The sequence below is a fragment of the Fundulus heteroclitus genome, chromosome 16, assembly GCF_011125445.2.
Source record: "Fundulus heteroclitus isolate FHET01 chromosome 16, MU-UCD_Fhet_4.1, whole genome shotgun sequence".
NCBI classification, from domain to species: domain Eukaryota; kingdom Metazoa; phylum Chordata; class Actinopteri; order Cyprinodontiformes; family Fundulidae; genus Fundulus; species Fundulus heteroclitus.
Window position 1 is genome coordinate 29,413,143 of NC_046376.1, and position 16,872 is coordinate 29,430,014.

The window sequence follows — 16,872 nt, forward strand, 5'->3', positions numbered from 1 at the left end:
CACAAAATGCATTATTTTTAAGAAACTTTATCCAGTCGTAGCTCATACCTTCAATAGCACGTGACAACAAAACATGTTAGAACCGATTTTTATTTGGCTGCAGAACAAGTTGTTTCACACATGGCTTTCATCAGTCAAACATATTCTGACATTTTTAAACTGTCCTATTCAGATGATCAGCAATAAAATAACAAAACAAAATCAATTACACAAAGTTGGAAGCTGTTGCTGGAAAGAAACATACTGATAGATTTAAAAAATAAAAAAACACTAACAGACAAAAAACGCAGTGCAGAGCATAGTGTACAATTGCCTTGAGAAATAACCAATTCAAATATAAAAATCTGTTCTACTGTTGCAGCCCAGACTTTTTTCGATGAGAAAATTATACTGCCAAATGCTCAAAATACAGCTACTTCTACAACTCTGCACAGCAAACACACAAACTACTAGTGTAGTTCAAACACCCCCCCTACAGTCTTACAGCAATCCCTCCATCTCCCTCATAAACGCTTCATAAACTTGGTCCTTAGTCTTCATGCTGGGCTGAGGAACAGAACCCATGTGTGACGGGTTGGCCAGCCCCATTGAAGAAGCCGCTTGCTGTTTCTGCCACTGTCCTCCTCCCATCCCTTCGTCTCCTCTCCGTCCGGCAGCACTCCCCCCCGCTTTCTCCAGGGGCCCGGTGGCTGCCCCCGGCATTGGTCCAGCCTTGTCTCTACGCACCCTCAGTGCCGTCGGCACAAAGCGGGTGACCTCCGCCTTGGGGTTGATAATTTGAGGTTTGGCTGAGATGGTAGCCCCCCCGGCGCCGGCGCCTGCCGCCAGGCCGCCTCCGGCAGCTGCCACAGAAGTGATGTTGGCTCTTTTCTCGATGGTGGCCGCGTGGTGGTGGCTGCCGGCTGTACCGGGAGGAGGGGGCATCTGCATGACTCCAGGTCGCATGGGCATGGCGGGGGGTGGCATGTTGTTCTGTGAACCTTCCTGGCTGGATCCTGGGCCTTTCTGCCTTGGAACAATGCTGGGAGGAGCGCTGAGCACATTGGAGTTGAGAGGTGGAGGAAACATGGAGAGTGGTGGCGCAAGAGGACGAGGGGGGGCTCCTGCTCTCGGGGGAGGAGGTGGGATACCTGAAGAGTGGCACACAAATATGGTCATTTAGTACAAACAAATGCATAAAACATTCTTCTTAACCATTGTGTAAGTGTTGAGTAAATATTCACACCGTTTGAAGCTTTTCACATTTTGTCACTTTGACACCTTTAGGTACAAATAAAGATCCAAGTCTTCAGGTCTCTACTAGCTTAGCCCATCTAGAAACTGAAGGTTTTACTAAGTCTTGTAAAATAGCTTAGGATCAGAAGAAAAGCAGAAAATGGCAACACCACGCTTTATTGTGGGCGTGGTGTGTTCAGTTATTTTTCTGCCACACGTTCTCCTACATGTTTGCCTTAAACGGGACCTGTATAGCTTTCCTTCAACTCTAGATTTCTTTATGCCTCTCTTCTACTAAGGTCTGTTGACAGATCATCACAAAGTGATCCATGAATCTCTGCAGCTCCTCCAAAGTTACCATGGGTAGCTTCCAAAGGCAGCGACTTGTATATTTATGGGCATCAGAGTAAGGATTCTGTTCTTTAAAATATTGAAAATCTTGTTTCCTTTTCCTTCCACTTCACAATTATTTGGCTTGTCTTATAAAAGTCTACTAAAACACATCAAAGGTTGTTGCAACATGCAAAAAATGTCAGCAAGTTTAAGGTGTGCTATAAATAAACCTACCTGGCGGTGCTGGGGGTGGTAGTCTGGGAGGAGGCCCACGTGGCGGGGGGCCAGGAGGGAGACTGGGAGGGGGGCCTGGAGGAGGGCCGGGTGGTCGCCCAGGTGGAGGACCGGGGGGCAGGAGACGAGGCATTGGACCCCGAATTCCTCCGGGCATACCAGGAGGCCTCAAAAATGGAGGGGCACCTAAAGATGATAGAGAGCATCGCCTAAATTACGCGTGGCCTGATGTGAGCAGATATGTGCAAAATAATCAACTACAATCATCAAAGTTTCTAAAATAAGTCAAACTAACCTGGAGGGGGTGCAGGGGGCGGGCCAGAGGGAGGACCAGGAGGTCGCATAGGAGGAGCTGGTGGAGGGCCTAGTGGAGGAGGTCCGGTCATCGGTGGGCCTTGCATGGGTGGAGGTCCTTGCTGCCCAACTGCCCCAGGAGGAGGGGGCAGACGTGGATTGGCTATAACCTGAGAGGGCTGAGAGTCCCCTGGTGGCCCCCTATCCTCAGTGTCGGAGGCGTCCGACTCATCTGTGTACTCCTCTTCCACCTCCTCTTCTTCGTCCTCCTCAGGAATTGACTGACCTGAAGATGAGAAAGAAACGGCATGCAACATCTTCCTTTGTAAACGAAACCTAAAGGAGAGGTAGTAACAACGTGGCGATGGGGAGTACCTGCCATCCTTAACATCATGGCTTGCAGAGGAGTAATGGCCTTCGTCTTCTTCACCAATCTCTTTTTCTTTCTTTTCCCGTCCCGCGAATCATCCGCTGTTGAATCTGCAAAACGCACGCTGCGACCTACAAGAATCGGACATCAACACATCAAAACAACTTTCTTTTTTTCTTTTTTTTCACACTCTTTCTGGCTACTTTAGTTACCAAAAACGCTGGACCTTTTATGTGATGCTCACCAGCGTGTCTTTCGCTCCTGTCCTCGTCCCTATCGTCCCCTTGCCGATTCCCACGGGCTCTATCGCCGTCTGCCCCATCATCTCCGTCTTCGTCGCTGTCCTCCTCAGAGTCGCTGTCGTCGTCGCCGTCATCCCGGTCTCTGTCGCTGTCGCTCCCGCTGTCCCGATCTCGTCCCAGATCCATGGCAGAGTCCCTGTCTAACCCAGGAATGGACGGGTCTGCTCGAACGGAACAAACGGCGAGAGATGAAACGGAGGAAGGAGGGAGCCTGGTGGGAAGTCAGACACCGTATGAATGTTACCTGCGTCTGTGCCGTAGCTGCGTCGAGATGGAATCCCGTACAGCGCCAGCACCTGTGGAGGGGGCGGGCCGGGAGGGGGTCCAGGAGGTTTCTTCCCTGGAGGTAAACGTGGGACACTGGGAAGTGTGGCCGCTCCTGAGGATGGTTTACTAAAACGACCAGAGCAATAGCATTAATTCTGTTGCAAAGGGTTTACAGCATTATACAGAGGCCTTTAAAATTATTCATACCCTTTCAACTTTTTTCTTTTTTTTTTACATTTTGTCTTTGAAATCAGACCCAGCTGCAGAAACAAATTAAAGGGGGGCATTCCATTTTTTCAGTGGGGCACACTTTTTCAAAAAAAAACATTTTATATGCTTGAGGCTGAACAGTGGCTCTGTGACTTTTCCTACAGTGCTGAGAAAGAAATTCTCAATAAAATCCCAAAAATCTAAAAAAAAAAAACGAACAAACAAAAGGCAATAGTGTGTTCAGTGATGCCAAATTGGGTTGGTTTTCACCCAATTAGGCTTCTTTTGAACACATTGAGCTGGAACAAAAATAGCTTATGGGCAGGTTGTAAACATTTGGGAAGCTTTAGACAAAATTTAGAAAGTATTACCAACAAAATATATCAAAGTAGTGGTCGATGTCGAGCAGAAAACTAAAACCATTTTAATTAAATGCCATCTCCTACAACTCATTTTACCCATCAATTTATTTTTGTAATGAGTCGAATCTGTCAAATCTGACATCATCAATGAATAATAGTTATAATGAATAATATGGATTAATAGTTATAATAAAACAGGAAAAGAATAATGGTTAATCAAGTGTTTGGTCAATGTAAACGCCCAAGAGGGGTTGAGTTCTACTAATCAACTTAAAAATATTTCATGGCTGCGTGAAAGAGAAATGTTTGATTGAGCTATACTCTGTAAGAGAAATGAAGTAACGTAGATTTACAACTCATGTTGGGAAGCTATTGATAAAAGTTTTTTCCGGTTGATATATCATGATTGTTAAAGTGATGTTGTGTGTTATTTGGTTACCTGATTGTGTATTTTGTGCGGAGCCCGTATGCTTTGCTTCAGCACAGTTGTGTGCTAATGGCATGTTCTGATGTGTTTAATAGTTCTGTGCTTTTAACATGAGAGAGTTTGAGATTTGGGGTTCTTTTTTTTCTTTTAAATTGTGCAGGTTTTATGCTGGTTTGGGCTGGAAACAGTGAGGTACAGCAACCTGTAGTGGTGTGTCTGGACTCAAAAGTCAAGCATAAACTACACGCTGATAAACATGAGCGCTGGTGTCAGGCTGAACACTGAAATGAAAATTCATACTAGAAGAGGTTCTATAATTACAGCAGCTAGGAGAACAATAAGAAAAAAGCAGAGTTCCCTTCTGCCTGCAGTAACCCAAGTTTCTTCACTTTGGCAGTTTTCCTCCTTAGTTCTGCTCCTTGTGCTCCTAGCTGTCTAGCTAACCCTCCTTTACTCCAGTGTTGACTTCAATGCTGACGTTTCAAACAGAAATTAATAGCGCTGCTTCCAGCTCGCCCTCGCTTGCTTCGTTGTCACTTCTTGTAATTGTTTGGTAATAAGCCCGAATCTCCATCTCGCTCTACTGACACCGACGGTGACCACAGCCGAACCGCGGAGTCTCTGAAGGCTATGAATGTATGACCCAGCGACCCACCCCTCTCCAGCTGTGATTGGCTAGCATGTTGCCTTCAGTCGTTGATTAGACTGGTTGAATTGTATGATTGACAAATCAATGATAGGACTAATAGAGAGATGGTCACTCTGAGGTTAAATAAAAATAAAAAAAAAGAAGAAAAAAAAAGACAGCTTCCAGTCCAGAGCGGGCACGGCTGGCTCAGCAGGCGGGGACGGACCCCAAATGCCCGCCCATGCCGCCGGGTCTGTTTGAAACACATCCACGTTCTTTGATGCATATTTCAGGGATTTTATGTGATAGTTCAACCCAAGGTAGTGGGAGGAAAGTTTGTCAAACACTTCTGCAGATAAAAAGCGTGACGTGCATCTCTGTTCAGTGCCCCTGAGTCAAGCCTTTGCAGATTCACCTTTCAGTACAGTTAGAGCTGAAAATCTTTTGGATACGACTATACAAGCTTACAGAGTAATTTGCCTGTTCTAATTGGCTAAATAGGAAGATTGAAGAAGAGCATCTTTGAACAAGAAATTTCAATCAACTCCAAGAAGTTCTGTTATGGCTGCTGATGAAAAGCAGCTCCACAGCATCGCGTTGCCGGCACAAAGATTTACCTTGATTATGCTGTTCCCAGTGCTTCTCTCTACAAATACCTTTAAGCATTTCTTCTACAGGTTTACTGGGTCCTCTAGCTTTCCTTTCAACCAACGCTTTTCTTCTCATCACTCTTCCATGGAAGCAAGATTTGTGCATAAATTATCTGCAACTAGATTCTCCCGCCTGAACGTGGATCTCTGCAGCTTCGCACTAATCACTTATCTGTTTGTGGTTAAAATGTGAGACAATTTGAAAGGTTCAGGGGGGGGGGGGGGATACCTTTGCAAAGCAGAGTAGACTGGGTCTAAGATCAGAGAGAGTTAAGCCGAGCCTACCCAAAAGAGGAGCTTTTTTTCAGTATAGAAGGAGGCTGAGCCCTCGGTAACGGGATGTCCTGAATGTGGATGTTGGATGGGGCGTGAGGCATGTCGGGTAAGGGGATGCTGTCCACTTCCACTGACTCTGCGTTCTGAAAAACATATACATATAATGTTAGAAGCCGTACAGGATACAGGGTAGTGACTAAATGATGCTGAATCTGGATACTAAGAGCTCTAGCTATATATAAAACACTAATTCCTTTCACAATGTTTTAAGTCTTTCTAATTAGCTGAACTGGATAGAACAAAATATTTTTATCTCAATACATTCACCCAACAGCTGCCCCCCTTCCAAACCAATATAAGCTTCATGAAAATATAACCATAAACCGACATCAACGCCAAACGTTTGAAACCCAAACGTCTGCAGGGATGCGGCCGTACCTTGACCGAGTCGAAATAAAGCGCAAGCTGCCCTCGTTTGGTCTCATATTCGAGCTCCAGTTTGCGCAGCTCCTTGTAGGTTTCCGGGTTCTCCCTCTCATACAGATGGACGATGCGTTCAAATGTCTCCCGTAGCTTCTTTCGCTTGTCCCTCAGTACCTTCTCATTCAACAAGGGCTGCTGAACTGGGTTGAACTCTGAAAATGGCAAAATAAAAGGGGGGGGGGGGTGCCAAAGATGTTCCATCATTGTCAGGGTTTTATTGGTAATAAGGTGCAAAAAACGGATCCAGCAACATTAAAAGAAAACATGTTACTAGGCAAAAACCCTCCTCTCACCCATCTCATCCAGCTTCTCCATGTCTCTGATGATTTGTCTGGGATCTTTCATCTTCAGCACGGCGGCTCTCACCATCATCCTCTGCTTCTTGTTCTGCCAAACAAATCTGCAATGTCAGCGACTGAATACGGCGCCTTCTACATTTGAGCCAGCGTCGTGTTTTAAGACAGCTTTTACCTTTTTTAACTCCCTTTTCCTGGCCTCCTTTCCTGTAAAGCGGGAAAGAGTATTGTTATTGCACCCACATCAAACCACCGATGCAGCGACATGTTTCTCCAGTGTCAATAAAGCGGTCGGCAGCAGGCGAAGAAGCTCCGTTTACTGGCTGATACTTACTGGCCTGGTCGGTGGGATTCATAAACTTCCCACTCTTGGTGGAGGAGGTAGAACGTCGCCCCATTTTTGCAGTGTGTCTCCTTCACCCTACAAAACAAATAAATAACAAAAAAGAAATCAATCTCCAGTGATGGTTTGGGTAAAACTAGCCAAGTTCATAACGTAAATGTATTAAAAGTCTTAACAAGATGTAGAAATGTTTGGAAAAGTGACGGTTTCTAATCTGCTAAATTCGCTTTATTTGAGTCTTCTCCAGCTGTATTGTCGTGAGCAACAACAGGAACGCCTGTTGTTACTCACGACGCATAAGCTGGTTGAAATTAAGTTCATGAATGTTTTTCTTGCTAAAAGTAATAAAAAAAAATTTGGCACTTTGGAAATATTTCTGCTCCCAGACAACATGGTCAGTGGAGTAGAGAAAAACTCTCATTAAAGTAACACTGTTTCTAAACTACAGGTAACAGCCTATCAGTGGCATGTCCCATAAGCAGCCATCTGCAGACCAGAAACCCAGACCAACAGCATAACTACTTCACCTTCATCTCAGCTTTTTATACCACCACTGCATCTCTGCGAAGAGCGGCACAGCAAAAAATAACATATTTTGCTGAATGGAGATATTAGAGATGCACCGACACAATACGCGGAACGGATGTCAGCTCCGATGCTGACTAATCAGCATTGGATGAATGATGTCGATCCAGCATTCTGATCCACTCATTTCTTTTTTAATTAATATCACACAGAGCGAACGCTGGAGATAGGCACCAGCAACCCCCGCGACCCCATGAGGGATAAAGCGGTTCGGAAAATGGATGGATGGATGGATCACACAGAGCAGGTACAGCAACCTAGTCACTTGAATTGTATGTTTGCAACGTCGGGCTACGTGATCACGCAGAGCAGCTAGTGATGAGCCAACGGAGCAACATGGAGCAAGCACCGGACCGAGCCAGGTCTGCTATTTGGAAACATTTTAAACTTGATGCGCCAACAAGTCCGACCGCAACATGCAATACCTGCAACGAGAAAATGGCGAGGGGCGGTGATAAAGTTGGTAGATTCAACACCACAAATGTAAAAAAGCGGCATGCTAAAGAGCACACGGACCTGGGCGGCCCTTTCATTTTTATGTCAAGCCTGATACGTTCACTCACATGGCAAGGTTCATTCATTCAACAGTAATATGGGATCAGTATCGGCCCAGGAATCAGATTGGATCGGTGCATCTCTAGAGGTATTTAATTGAAAAGTACTGCCAATCACCTGCTGTGTATATCAAATGGTCACTTATGGAAAAATTAAGTCAACAAATGCCAGACATTACAACTGTAGCCTTCAACATTTTCTAATATTTTAGCAGCAGTAGGAATTGCTGCTGCTTCATTCATATATATATATATATATATATATATATATATATATATATATATATATATATATAAACAAACTAATGTGAAATGAAACCATTGCAGTTAAAAACCTTCTAAAAAAAAGGGAGTTTAACATAAATGAACTGAGATAGATTATCATAGAAAAGCTGCAACTAAAGAGCTGTTATATTTTTGGCCTACATCCATTATTTAGGTATCATTTAAAATGTATTTCAATCCTCATTCTACTGAAATCATATACATAGTATTTTCAAACTCTAGCTAACATACTTATTTCATTTTGTAGTTTTGAAAGGTTTTATGATTACAGTATTGCTCGTTTAATAAAAATAGATCTTTATGTCAAACAGTAATCTAAAACAATGTTCTAGTCAAGCAAAACATACATTCACAGCATAATTATTCGGTTTAACTGATTGATAAAGTTGAAGCTTCGTAAAGAATGCCACCGCACGCCTTGACTGTGGCAGTTAGTTAGCCGCTGTTAGCTAACAGGTTAGCATAGCCTCTTCAATCAGGCCAAGTCAATATAACGTGTCTATAACTGAGTGCAGATGAGACAAGATGATACATATCTTTTAAAAACCACCGGGACATAAACTCTATATCAACTATGGAGTCGTAGCTTGTCACGTTAGCATGCAAGTGAAGCTAGGCCCGCGTTAGCATCGACAGCAGCAGCACGGAGAGCTAAGCTTGCTTTACCTTTTCCTTAAAGAAATACAGCCCGCGGCGAGGTGTACACGCCTCTCTGGGTACACACGACAGAGGACGGGGTACTGTGTGTAGTCCTAATGACAAAACCCCCAGCCAGGACTTATTTTGAAGCAACGAATGTGTTAGCCGTCCGCCATGTTTAATGCTGCATGCAGGAGCAGAGCGGTGAATCTGACGTCACGAAAGCGAAGAAAAAAATCAAAACATTAGTTTAGATTTTTGAGGGGTTTATTTCATATTCAAAACCACATCATTATTATGACTATATAAAATACGAACATTATATGTTAAAAGCTAGAATTTAGTCTATCGAGACTAAATTCAGTCTATGTTCGAGAGTTCAAGTTTCTGCCCTCTAGGGACCAGAAGAGGTAACTACAAGCAGACTATCACAGACAACTATTAACATAACTAAAATATAATTAATCATTATAATTAATCACATTTACCCATCCTGTCAATAATATAATACATTTTCAAATAACTCTAATTGAGGGTTATTCTTGCAACTATCTGCAATCATCTCATTCTGAATGTGAAAGGAGATGACTGTAGATTTCAAGAGAAACAAGTAGGTCTAAATACTATTTCCATCATGGGAGAAGAAGGGTAAGTGGTGGATATTAATACCAACTGGGCTGGAGGTTCAACTGCAAAGTCGTCTCCAAGAAGGGACAGAGAAGACTGTACTTTATGAGGAAGCTTAGGTCCTTCAGGGTTTGCAGCAGAATGCTGCAGATCTTCTATAAAGGCTGACAACACGGGATCCAACATAGCATTTGATCAGATGGAAAAACGGATCGAATAAAGTCGTAGCAATTACATCTGGTTGAAGTGAATGGGGCCACTTGCAATTCTCTGCAACTGTTCCAACCGTAGCAAACAATGCCATGAATCGGACAGGAAGAGAGACATGTTGGCAAGTCGAAATTAGAATGGACAAGTAAAACACATCCTCTTTTGTATTTTATTTGGGGGAAATACAAAATAATTCAATTTAATAATTTAATCTTATTTATATAGCGCCAATTCATGAAACATGTCATCTCAAGGCACTGTAGAAAGTCAAATTCAACCAAATACAGATTGGTCAAAAAACCTCCTATATAAGGGAACCAGTTGATTGCATCAAAGTCCAGACAAGTAGCATTCACTCCTGGAGAAGCGTAGAGCCACAGGGAGAGTCGTCTGCATTGTCCATGGCTTTGCAGCAATCCCTCATACTGAGCAAGCATGAAGCGACAGTGGAAAGAAAAACTCCCCATTAACAGGAAGGAAAAACCTTCAGCAGAACCGGGCTCAGTATGAAAGGTCATCTGCCTCAAGACACTTTCCAAAGTCAAATTCAAATTTTGACTTTGTAGGTGTACCTACTATGAAGAAAAAAAAGAGAGAGAACAAAAAGTTAAAAGCTGAAATGATGACAAACAATGCAAAACTGGAGAACAGTAGAAATCAGTAGAGTGAGAAAAATAGCCCTGATGTCCTCCAGCAGCCTAAGCCTATAGCAGCATAACTATAGAGGTAGCTCAGGGTAACATGAGCCACTCTAACTATAAGCTTTGTCAAAAAGGAAAGTTTTAAGATTAGTCTTAAAAGTAGACAGGGTGTCTGCCTCACGGACCAAAACTGGGAGTTGGTTCCACAGGAGAGGAGCCTGATAGCTAAAGGATCTGCCTCCCATTCTACTTTTAGAGACTCTAGGAACCACCAGCAGACCTGCAGTCTGAGAGCGAAGTGCTCTGTTAGGAACATACGGGGTAATCAGAGCTCTGATATATGATGGAGCTTGATTATTAAAGGCTTTATACGTGAAAAGAAGAATTTTAAATTCTATTATTGATTTAACAGGAAGCCAATGAAGAGAAGCTAAAATTGGAAAATAAAATTTCACCGTGGAAATTAATCCCATGCTTCCTGATAAATAAATGATCTGAACCGCAAGGTAAACTGTAGGCAATTTCCAGTCAGGTTCGTCTCCATATATATATTCACCCCAGAAACACACAGCTCCATAAATAATCAATAAAACATTTCAATAAACAAAGTACTTACCCATAGCAGCTCAGAAGAACAGCAAACAGATACTAAAATTAAACAGTGATCTTTATTGAGCTTGTTTGAGCAGCAACAGCAGCTTTACATTTACTAATATCATCCATAATAATGATCTACAATAATTCATACTAAATACATGATACAAGGGAAAGGGGGTAACTGGAAAGTGACTTTGCAAAAGCTTGAAGTTTTGTCAAATATTTTAACAATCTCTTATATTTGTTTGAATATGATTTTTAATGAAAGAAAATATATTTGTCTAAAATAGTTTAATAATGTACATTTATTAATTTGATGATTATTATTTGTATTAAAGTGACATTGTAATGTTCTGTTCTGGTTTATTTTATTATTTTGGTTAAAGTTAGTTTTCCTGTCTTGGATTAGTTTGTATGTTACTTTGGTTCAGTATTTTGTCTAGTTCAGTTCTGTCCTGTTTCCTGCCACTTGTCCTGTCACTCTTTCAGCCACTTCTTCTCCTTCTGATTAGTTCCACCTGTTGTGTTTAATTAGCTCTCCCTCTCTCCTTTGTTCTCCTGCCTATTTATACCTGCCTCAGTTCACTGCTCCCTGCCAGAACGTCACATATGTGTTGCCTTCATCATTCACCTGTCTGGTAAGAGTTTCCCAGCATTCCTGTTATCTGCCTGTCAGATTTCTTGTCCTTATCCCATTGCCTATTTTTTGAGTCTGCCCAGTTCGTCTGTTTTTGTTTTTGCCTTCCTTGGATGTCTTCTCTGTACCTGGCTGTGGATTGTTTTTTGTATACCTGCCTGATCCTCCCTCGTCATCACTCCAATAAATCCTGTGAAGCATAAAACTTAGTGTCTGGCTGAATACCGGGTTCATCTTCTGATCACAAATCATTACAGACATATATGTTGCATACATTTTTTGCATGACATTATTGTAACTGTAATAACCAGCGTATTGAATTAGCTGTAAGAAAATGTTTTGCTCTTTTGTCTTACATAAAAACCTTTTTATCATGTTATGCATTTTGATAAACATGTTTGTTTAATACAAATAAAATGTTGGTATTATTAGTTGATTATTATCATTATTACACCAGGGTTATCTCATGCTTTATCATGCCTGATTTCTATTTTCAGTGTGTTATTGCTTTTCTGTTTTTTTTTCTTTTCTTTTTTTGATATTGTCTTTTGCAAATCTGTTTTTAATTCAGATCTGTCTATTTTGTCATTTGGTTTGCTGATTTGCTCATAATCATGACATGTCAAATGAAATGTCTGTTCCTTATAAAATAGCTGAATGTCAGAATGTCAAAGTTTCTTAGGTGGATTTTGGTCTGCACTTTGACTGGACCATTCTAATGCATGAACATATTCTAAGCTATTTATTGTAGTAACCTTTCTGTCTTAGACAACATTTTCCAAGGTCAAACAGTTCAAATTTGGTCATATGGCCACAACACTCTCCTCTACATTTTCTAGATTTCCTACATGGCTCATGGTCTTGTAGCTTTTATTCAACAGTGGCTTTTGTCTCGCCACTCTTAGAGGCTGATTTATGGAGCATTTGACCAATAGCTGTCCTGTCCACATATTCTTCCACCTGATCTGTGGATCTCTGCAGCTTCTGCAGAGTTACCATGGGTCTCTTGGCTGCCACTTTTTCCTTTTATTAACAATAAATTGAACAGTATCATAAGCTTAAATGTTGTTGTATAACCTAACCCCGCTTTATACTTCTCCACATCAGTATTCCTTACCTGTCCTGCTGCGTTCCTGGCCTTCTAGTCCCAAACTCAGAGGCCTTCACACAACAGCTGAGATTAAACACACTGGCCTCTTATGAAGGGAGTTGATTGGACTGAATTTTTTATATGTGGTATTCCAGTAAATGGGACAGAAGTCAAATATATGCCCCGCTTCTCAGATTTATTTTTTTAAGCAGTTAAGTTACTTGTTTATTTACATATTAATCATTATACACATTTTGTGTGGGCACGTCTATTAAAATCCCGATAAACTACACTGAAGTTTGTTTATGCAAGGTGACAAAATGTGAACCAATTCCAGAATTGTGAATACTTATAAAAAGTGTATCATCTATATACAGTACCAATCAAAAGTTTAGACACAGCTTTGTCATTCATTGGATTTTCCTTATTTTTACTACTTTCTATATTGCTGCTAGTGAACCAAAAGTAGAATTTTTTTTTTTGTGAAACAACACATTCCATATATTAGATTGATTAAAATACCCCCCACCTGTGCTTTTCACACTGTTGGGCTTCTCTCAGTGAGCTTTATGAGGTGGTCACCTTAACTGAAATGGTTTTCCAACAGCATGGAAGAAGCTCACAGAGGTGGCAATGAAAAATAAAGGCAAACCATTCAATGAGAAGGTGAGTCCAAACTTTTGAAGAGCCTGTCACTGTTTATTATCAAGGACCCGAAGAATCATGTAAACAGCCGATAGTTTTCTCGGGTACCTTTAGGAGGGAGAGCATTAGGCGCTCTCTCTGGGAGGAGATAAAGGGTCTAATGCTGCCGAGTTATGGAAACAACTTCTGTAATCCTTCATCATGTGACTGATAGCAATAATCAGCCCATAACGAAGCGGGACGTCTGTAGTGGAAACAGGAGAGACACTCAGGGAGAAGCAGAGCTCTTCACCACCTTTCTCTGATATTCCTCAGCGCGCACTCTCGTGGGTAAGTGTCTGCAGGGACCTTGGTGTTGCTTTGGGGAAGTTGCATTTGCACTCAGTAAACCTGACATCCATGATGAGCGTCAATAAATATGTGTTTAACGCCTGGGAGCTGTTTAAATTGCAGTGCTGAACTGTTAAAGCTTCAGTGAACCAGCTGCTATAAATAGACCGGAGGTTGTGTTTTACTGGGAATCAGCAATTATCATCCTTTTTTTTTTTTTTTTTTTTTTTTCCACATTAACTGACCAAAACAAATCATGGGTAATTGCAGGGCTCCGCTATGATGACTTTCATTCATTCCACAAATATTCAAATGCAAATCAGCCTGTGAATCATCCAGGCTGAGCTGCACCATAAATACACACGCTGACCGTCCAGTTCTCCTCGCAGGACCCCGCAGAGGTGATCCTGCTGCAGCGGGGGTGGGGGAGACCAGGAAAACACAAGGAAAAGTTCACATTCCTCTGGAGGACAAGAGCTTTGACTCGTATGATGTCTGTTGTGGGCGCCCAGCCTTTCATCAAGCCAATGCAGACTTCACCTTCAGTTTCGCCCGGTATCCAGCGGAGACACACGCTCCCAGCCAGCGAGGTGCGGCCGCTCAACACGCAGGATGCCATCAGCGTGTTTGAGATCGAGAGGGAGGGTAAGTGAGCCGGCTTGCTCCATATGGAGGGCCACTAATTCACAATCTAGTCATGAAATCATGTATCCACACAGTATGTCATCATTTATGTTGAATTGTAATAGACACAATAAAAAAAACTGAACAAACAAATAACTGAATAAATAATACCTTTAAAGTAATTTCAATTTGTTGATTATTCATTAAACAGACTAGCTGGAGCATCATGTAGTTCTTAATAACTTTTGCAATCAATGAGAAAGAACTGCAATAGATATATAAACACAAACTGTTTTGTTTTTTTCATCATTTTCCACAAATATCAATATTTCACAAAAGAAAATGCATCCATCCTTATTTTGCAAAAGTTTATTTTTTATTATTTAAAACAAAAATAGAAGAAATAAACTGGTGTTTCTTTGAAAATTACAACACATTTCTTGCAGTAGATGCATATTAAAAGATATATAATTTTTTTTACTAAAAGGTTCTGTAACGTTTGCACCTCTAAGTGAGATTTATTCAGCTGACTTAGAACAAAAACGGCTCTTGAAACTGTAAAGGTTGCAGACCTGAAATAGACTAATAAATCATTGAAGCTGTTAGTTACTTAAATCCTATAAAACCATTTATGCATTTATTTATTCTTTTTTTATATAATTTCATATGCTACAGTTAGTCATGAAATATGATCACTTGTCCCTTTGGCTTTTAAAATAGACCCTCACATCTGGTTGCCTGCAGACCAATCATTTTCTCCATAGTAGTGTTATCCCCACCCACTGACCTCAGATAATAGATTGATTAAATTCATCCTGTGTTGGAACATAAAACTGCAAATTTTGTAAATAAATTAGAAAATGAATTGTTTCCATATTTAATTATCTATCTATACGTTATAATAAATCATTTGAACTTTAAAAAAACGTTTCCAGTATTAATTTAATATATATTTGTCTTGTTGAAATATATCACATTCAAAAAGGGATCAAAAAATATAATTTCTGTATTTTCTGTTTTATTTATATGATCACAATATATGGAAACATTGTTAAATGTTTATTTGACAAGCTAATCATGTATTGAAATGTGACTCTTTTGGCCCTCCATAGTAGAATTGCAAGAGTTGTCCCCTCTGGAGTTGCACAAAATAAATTCTGGTATTTTATGTCATAAAGCTATTTTATAACATTTTTGCAACTTACCTTTAAAACATAACTGCACTTTAAGCAAATCTTTGCTGAGAGATTACTGCGATTGAAATCCATGTCAAATTGTGACCATCTATGTCTTTTCCAGCTTTTATCTCAGTGTCAGGGGACTGCCCGCTTCACCTGGATGAAGTGCGCCATTTCCTCACGTTGTGTCCAGAGCTCTCAATGGGCTGGTTCGAGGAGGGCCGTCTGGTGGCGTTCATCATCGGGTCTCTGTGGGACCAGGACAGGCTCACTTCGGTAAGACATTCCATGTCTCCAGCCGGTTGCAGTTATTGATGTATTTTATGTGGCTCACCACCCAGGGTATTCAGATAATATTCAAAGGGGGCGGCAAAAGAACAAAAAATTAAAATTAAAAAAAGTAATTACTGGCTTACACCTAAGATAAAGGTGCTGCTTTTTGTATGTATGTTCACTGAGGATGAGACAGGAGCCCTGCACGGAGTTCCTGCGTGTTGTTTACCTTTTAAGCAGGAAAGGTCCATTAAGGGATTCATTGCAAAACTGCAACTTTCTCCAGCTTGCCAAAGTCAGCATGGTAAAAACAGAATCTATACCTGATTTAAAATACGTCTTTTTTTTCCCTCTTCAGGATGCACTTACTCTCCACAAGCCCTGTGGCTCTACCGTCCATATCCACGTCCTGGCGGTCCACCGCACCTTCAGGCAGCAGGGTAAAGGTCCCATTCTGATGTGGCGCTACTTGCAGTACCTGCGGTGCCTGCCCAATGTGCGCCGGGCCGTGCTGATGTGCGAGGATTTCCTCATCCCCTTCTACCGCAAGTCGGGCTTCAAGGTTCTGGGCCGCTGCGCCATCACAGTGGCCAACCTCACCTTCACCGAAATGTGGTACCCGATCAGCGGCCATGCATACATGCGCCGCAACAGTGAGGCCATCCGATTTCCCCAGCACCCACTCACTGTGCCACTAACAAAGACTGACGAGCAAGTCGATTTATGACTGTTTTTTGGTTTGTTTTTTGTTTTTACTGAAATCAGGCACTTACACACAGAGCCGTTCCAAGGTTGTATGAGCCCCTGAGCAGAATTTTAGTTGGGGGCCGACTCCTTGTCTTATAACAATGTGTAACAAAGTTAAATTACTTTAGATTAAAGTAATCCGTCTGAACAGTCAATACTTTCCCTTTGCATAGAGCAGTGCTCATTACACTAAAGCCGTGGTCTCAAACTCCAGACTTCACGCTGGTGGGGTGGTTTAGCCATTTGATTCAGGTGTGTAGGGCAAGGGACACGTCTAAAAGTTGCAGGACCCCTGCAACTTCTGGCACTGACAGAACAAAGAACAGAGCGCCTACCTTAAGGTCCTACCTATTGCCGTTTCAACTCTCACTAAAGTCTCTATAGATGTGTAATTCCAGCTCCAAACCCCTACGCTATTGGTTTTTGTGGTGAGACTTGTTGGTTTAGCTAAAGGATTGTTGAGTCTCAAAATGAAAAGCTTTTCAATTGGCATTGCGTGAAGATGCTGCTGTTCCCTCGG

At 41.7% G+C, this 16,872-nt stretch overlaps 2 protein-coding genes across 2 annotated transcripts; one reads left to right on the top strand and one right to left on the bottom strand.

The window, feature by feature from the left end:
* Positions 1-72: 72 nt before the first annotated feature.
* LOC105929917 (WW domain-binding protein 11) lies at positions 73-8,965 on the bottom strand. The gene is made up of 12 exons (XM_021319171.2): positions 8,781-8,965; positions 6,682-6,768; positions 6,523-6,554; positions 6,345-6,438; positions 6,007-6,203; positions 5,578-5,711; positions 2,993-3,141; positions 2,691-2,909; positions 2,452-2,577; positions 2,078-2,362; positions 1,783-1,968; positions 73-1,130 (listed from the first exon to the last, which is right to left on the bottom strand). The coding sequence occupies exons 2-12, from the start codon at positions 6,743-6,745 to the stop codon at positions 481-483; spliced, it is 2,136 nt and encodes a 711-aa protein (XP_021174846.2). The 5' UTR covers positions 6,746-6,768; positions 8,781-8,965; the 3' UTR covers positions 73-480.
* A 4,460-nt stretch (positions 8,966-13,425) lies between these two features.
* Positions 13,426-16,872, top strand: LOC105929941 (serotonin N-acetyltransferase). The gene is made up of 4 exons (XM_012867889.3): positions 13,426-13,530; positions 13,920-14,175; positions 15,454-15,608; positions 15,964-16,872. Exons 2-4 carry the CDS (start codon positions 14,019-14,021, stop codon positions 16,330-16,332), a joined length of 681 nt encoding a protein of 226 aa, XP_012723343.1. The 5' UTR covers positions 13,426-13,530; positions 13,920-14,018; the 3' UTR covers positions 16,333-16,872.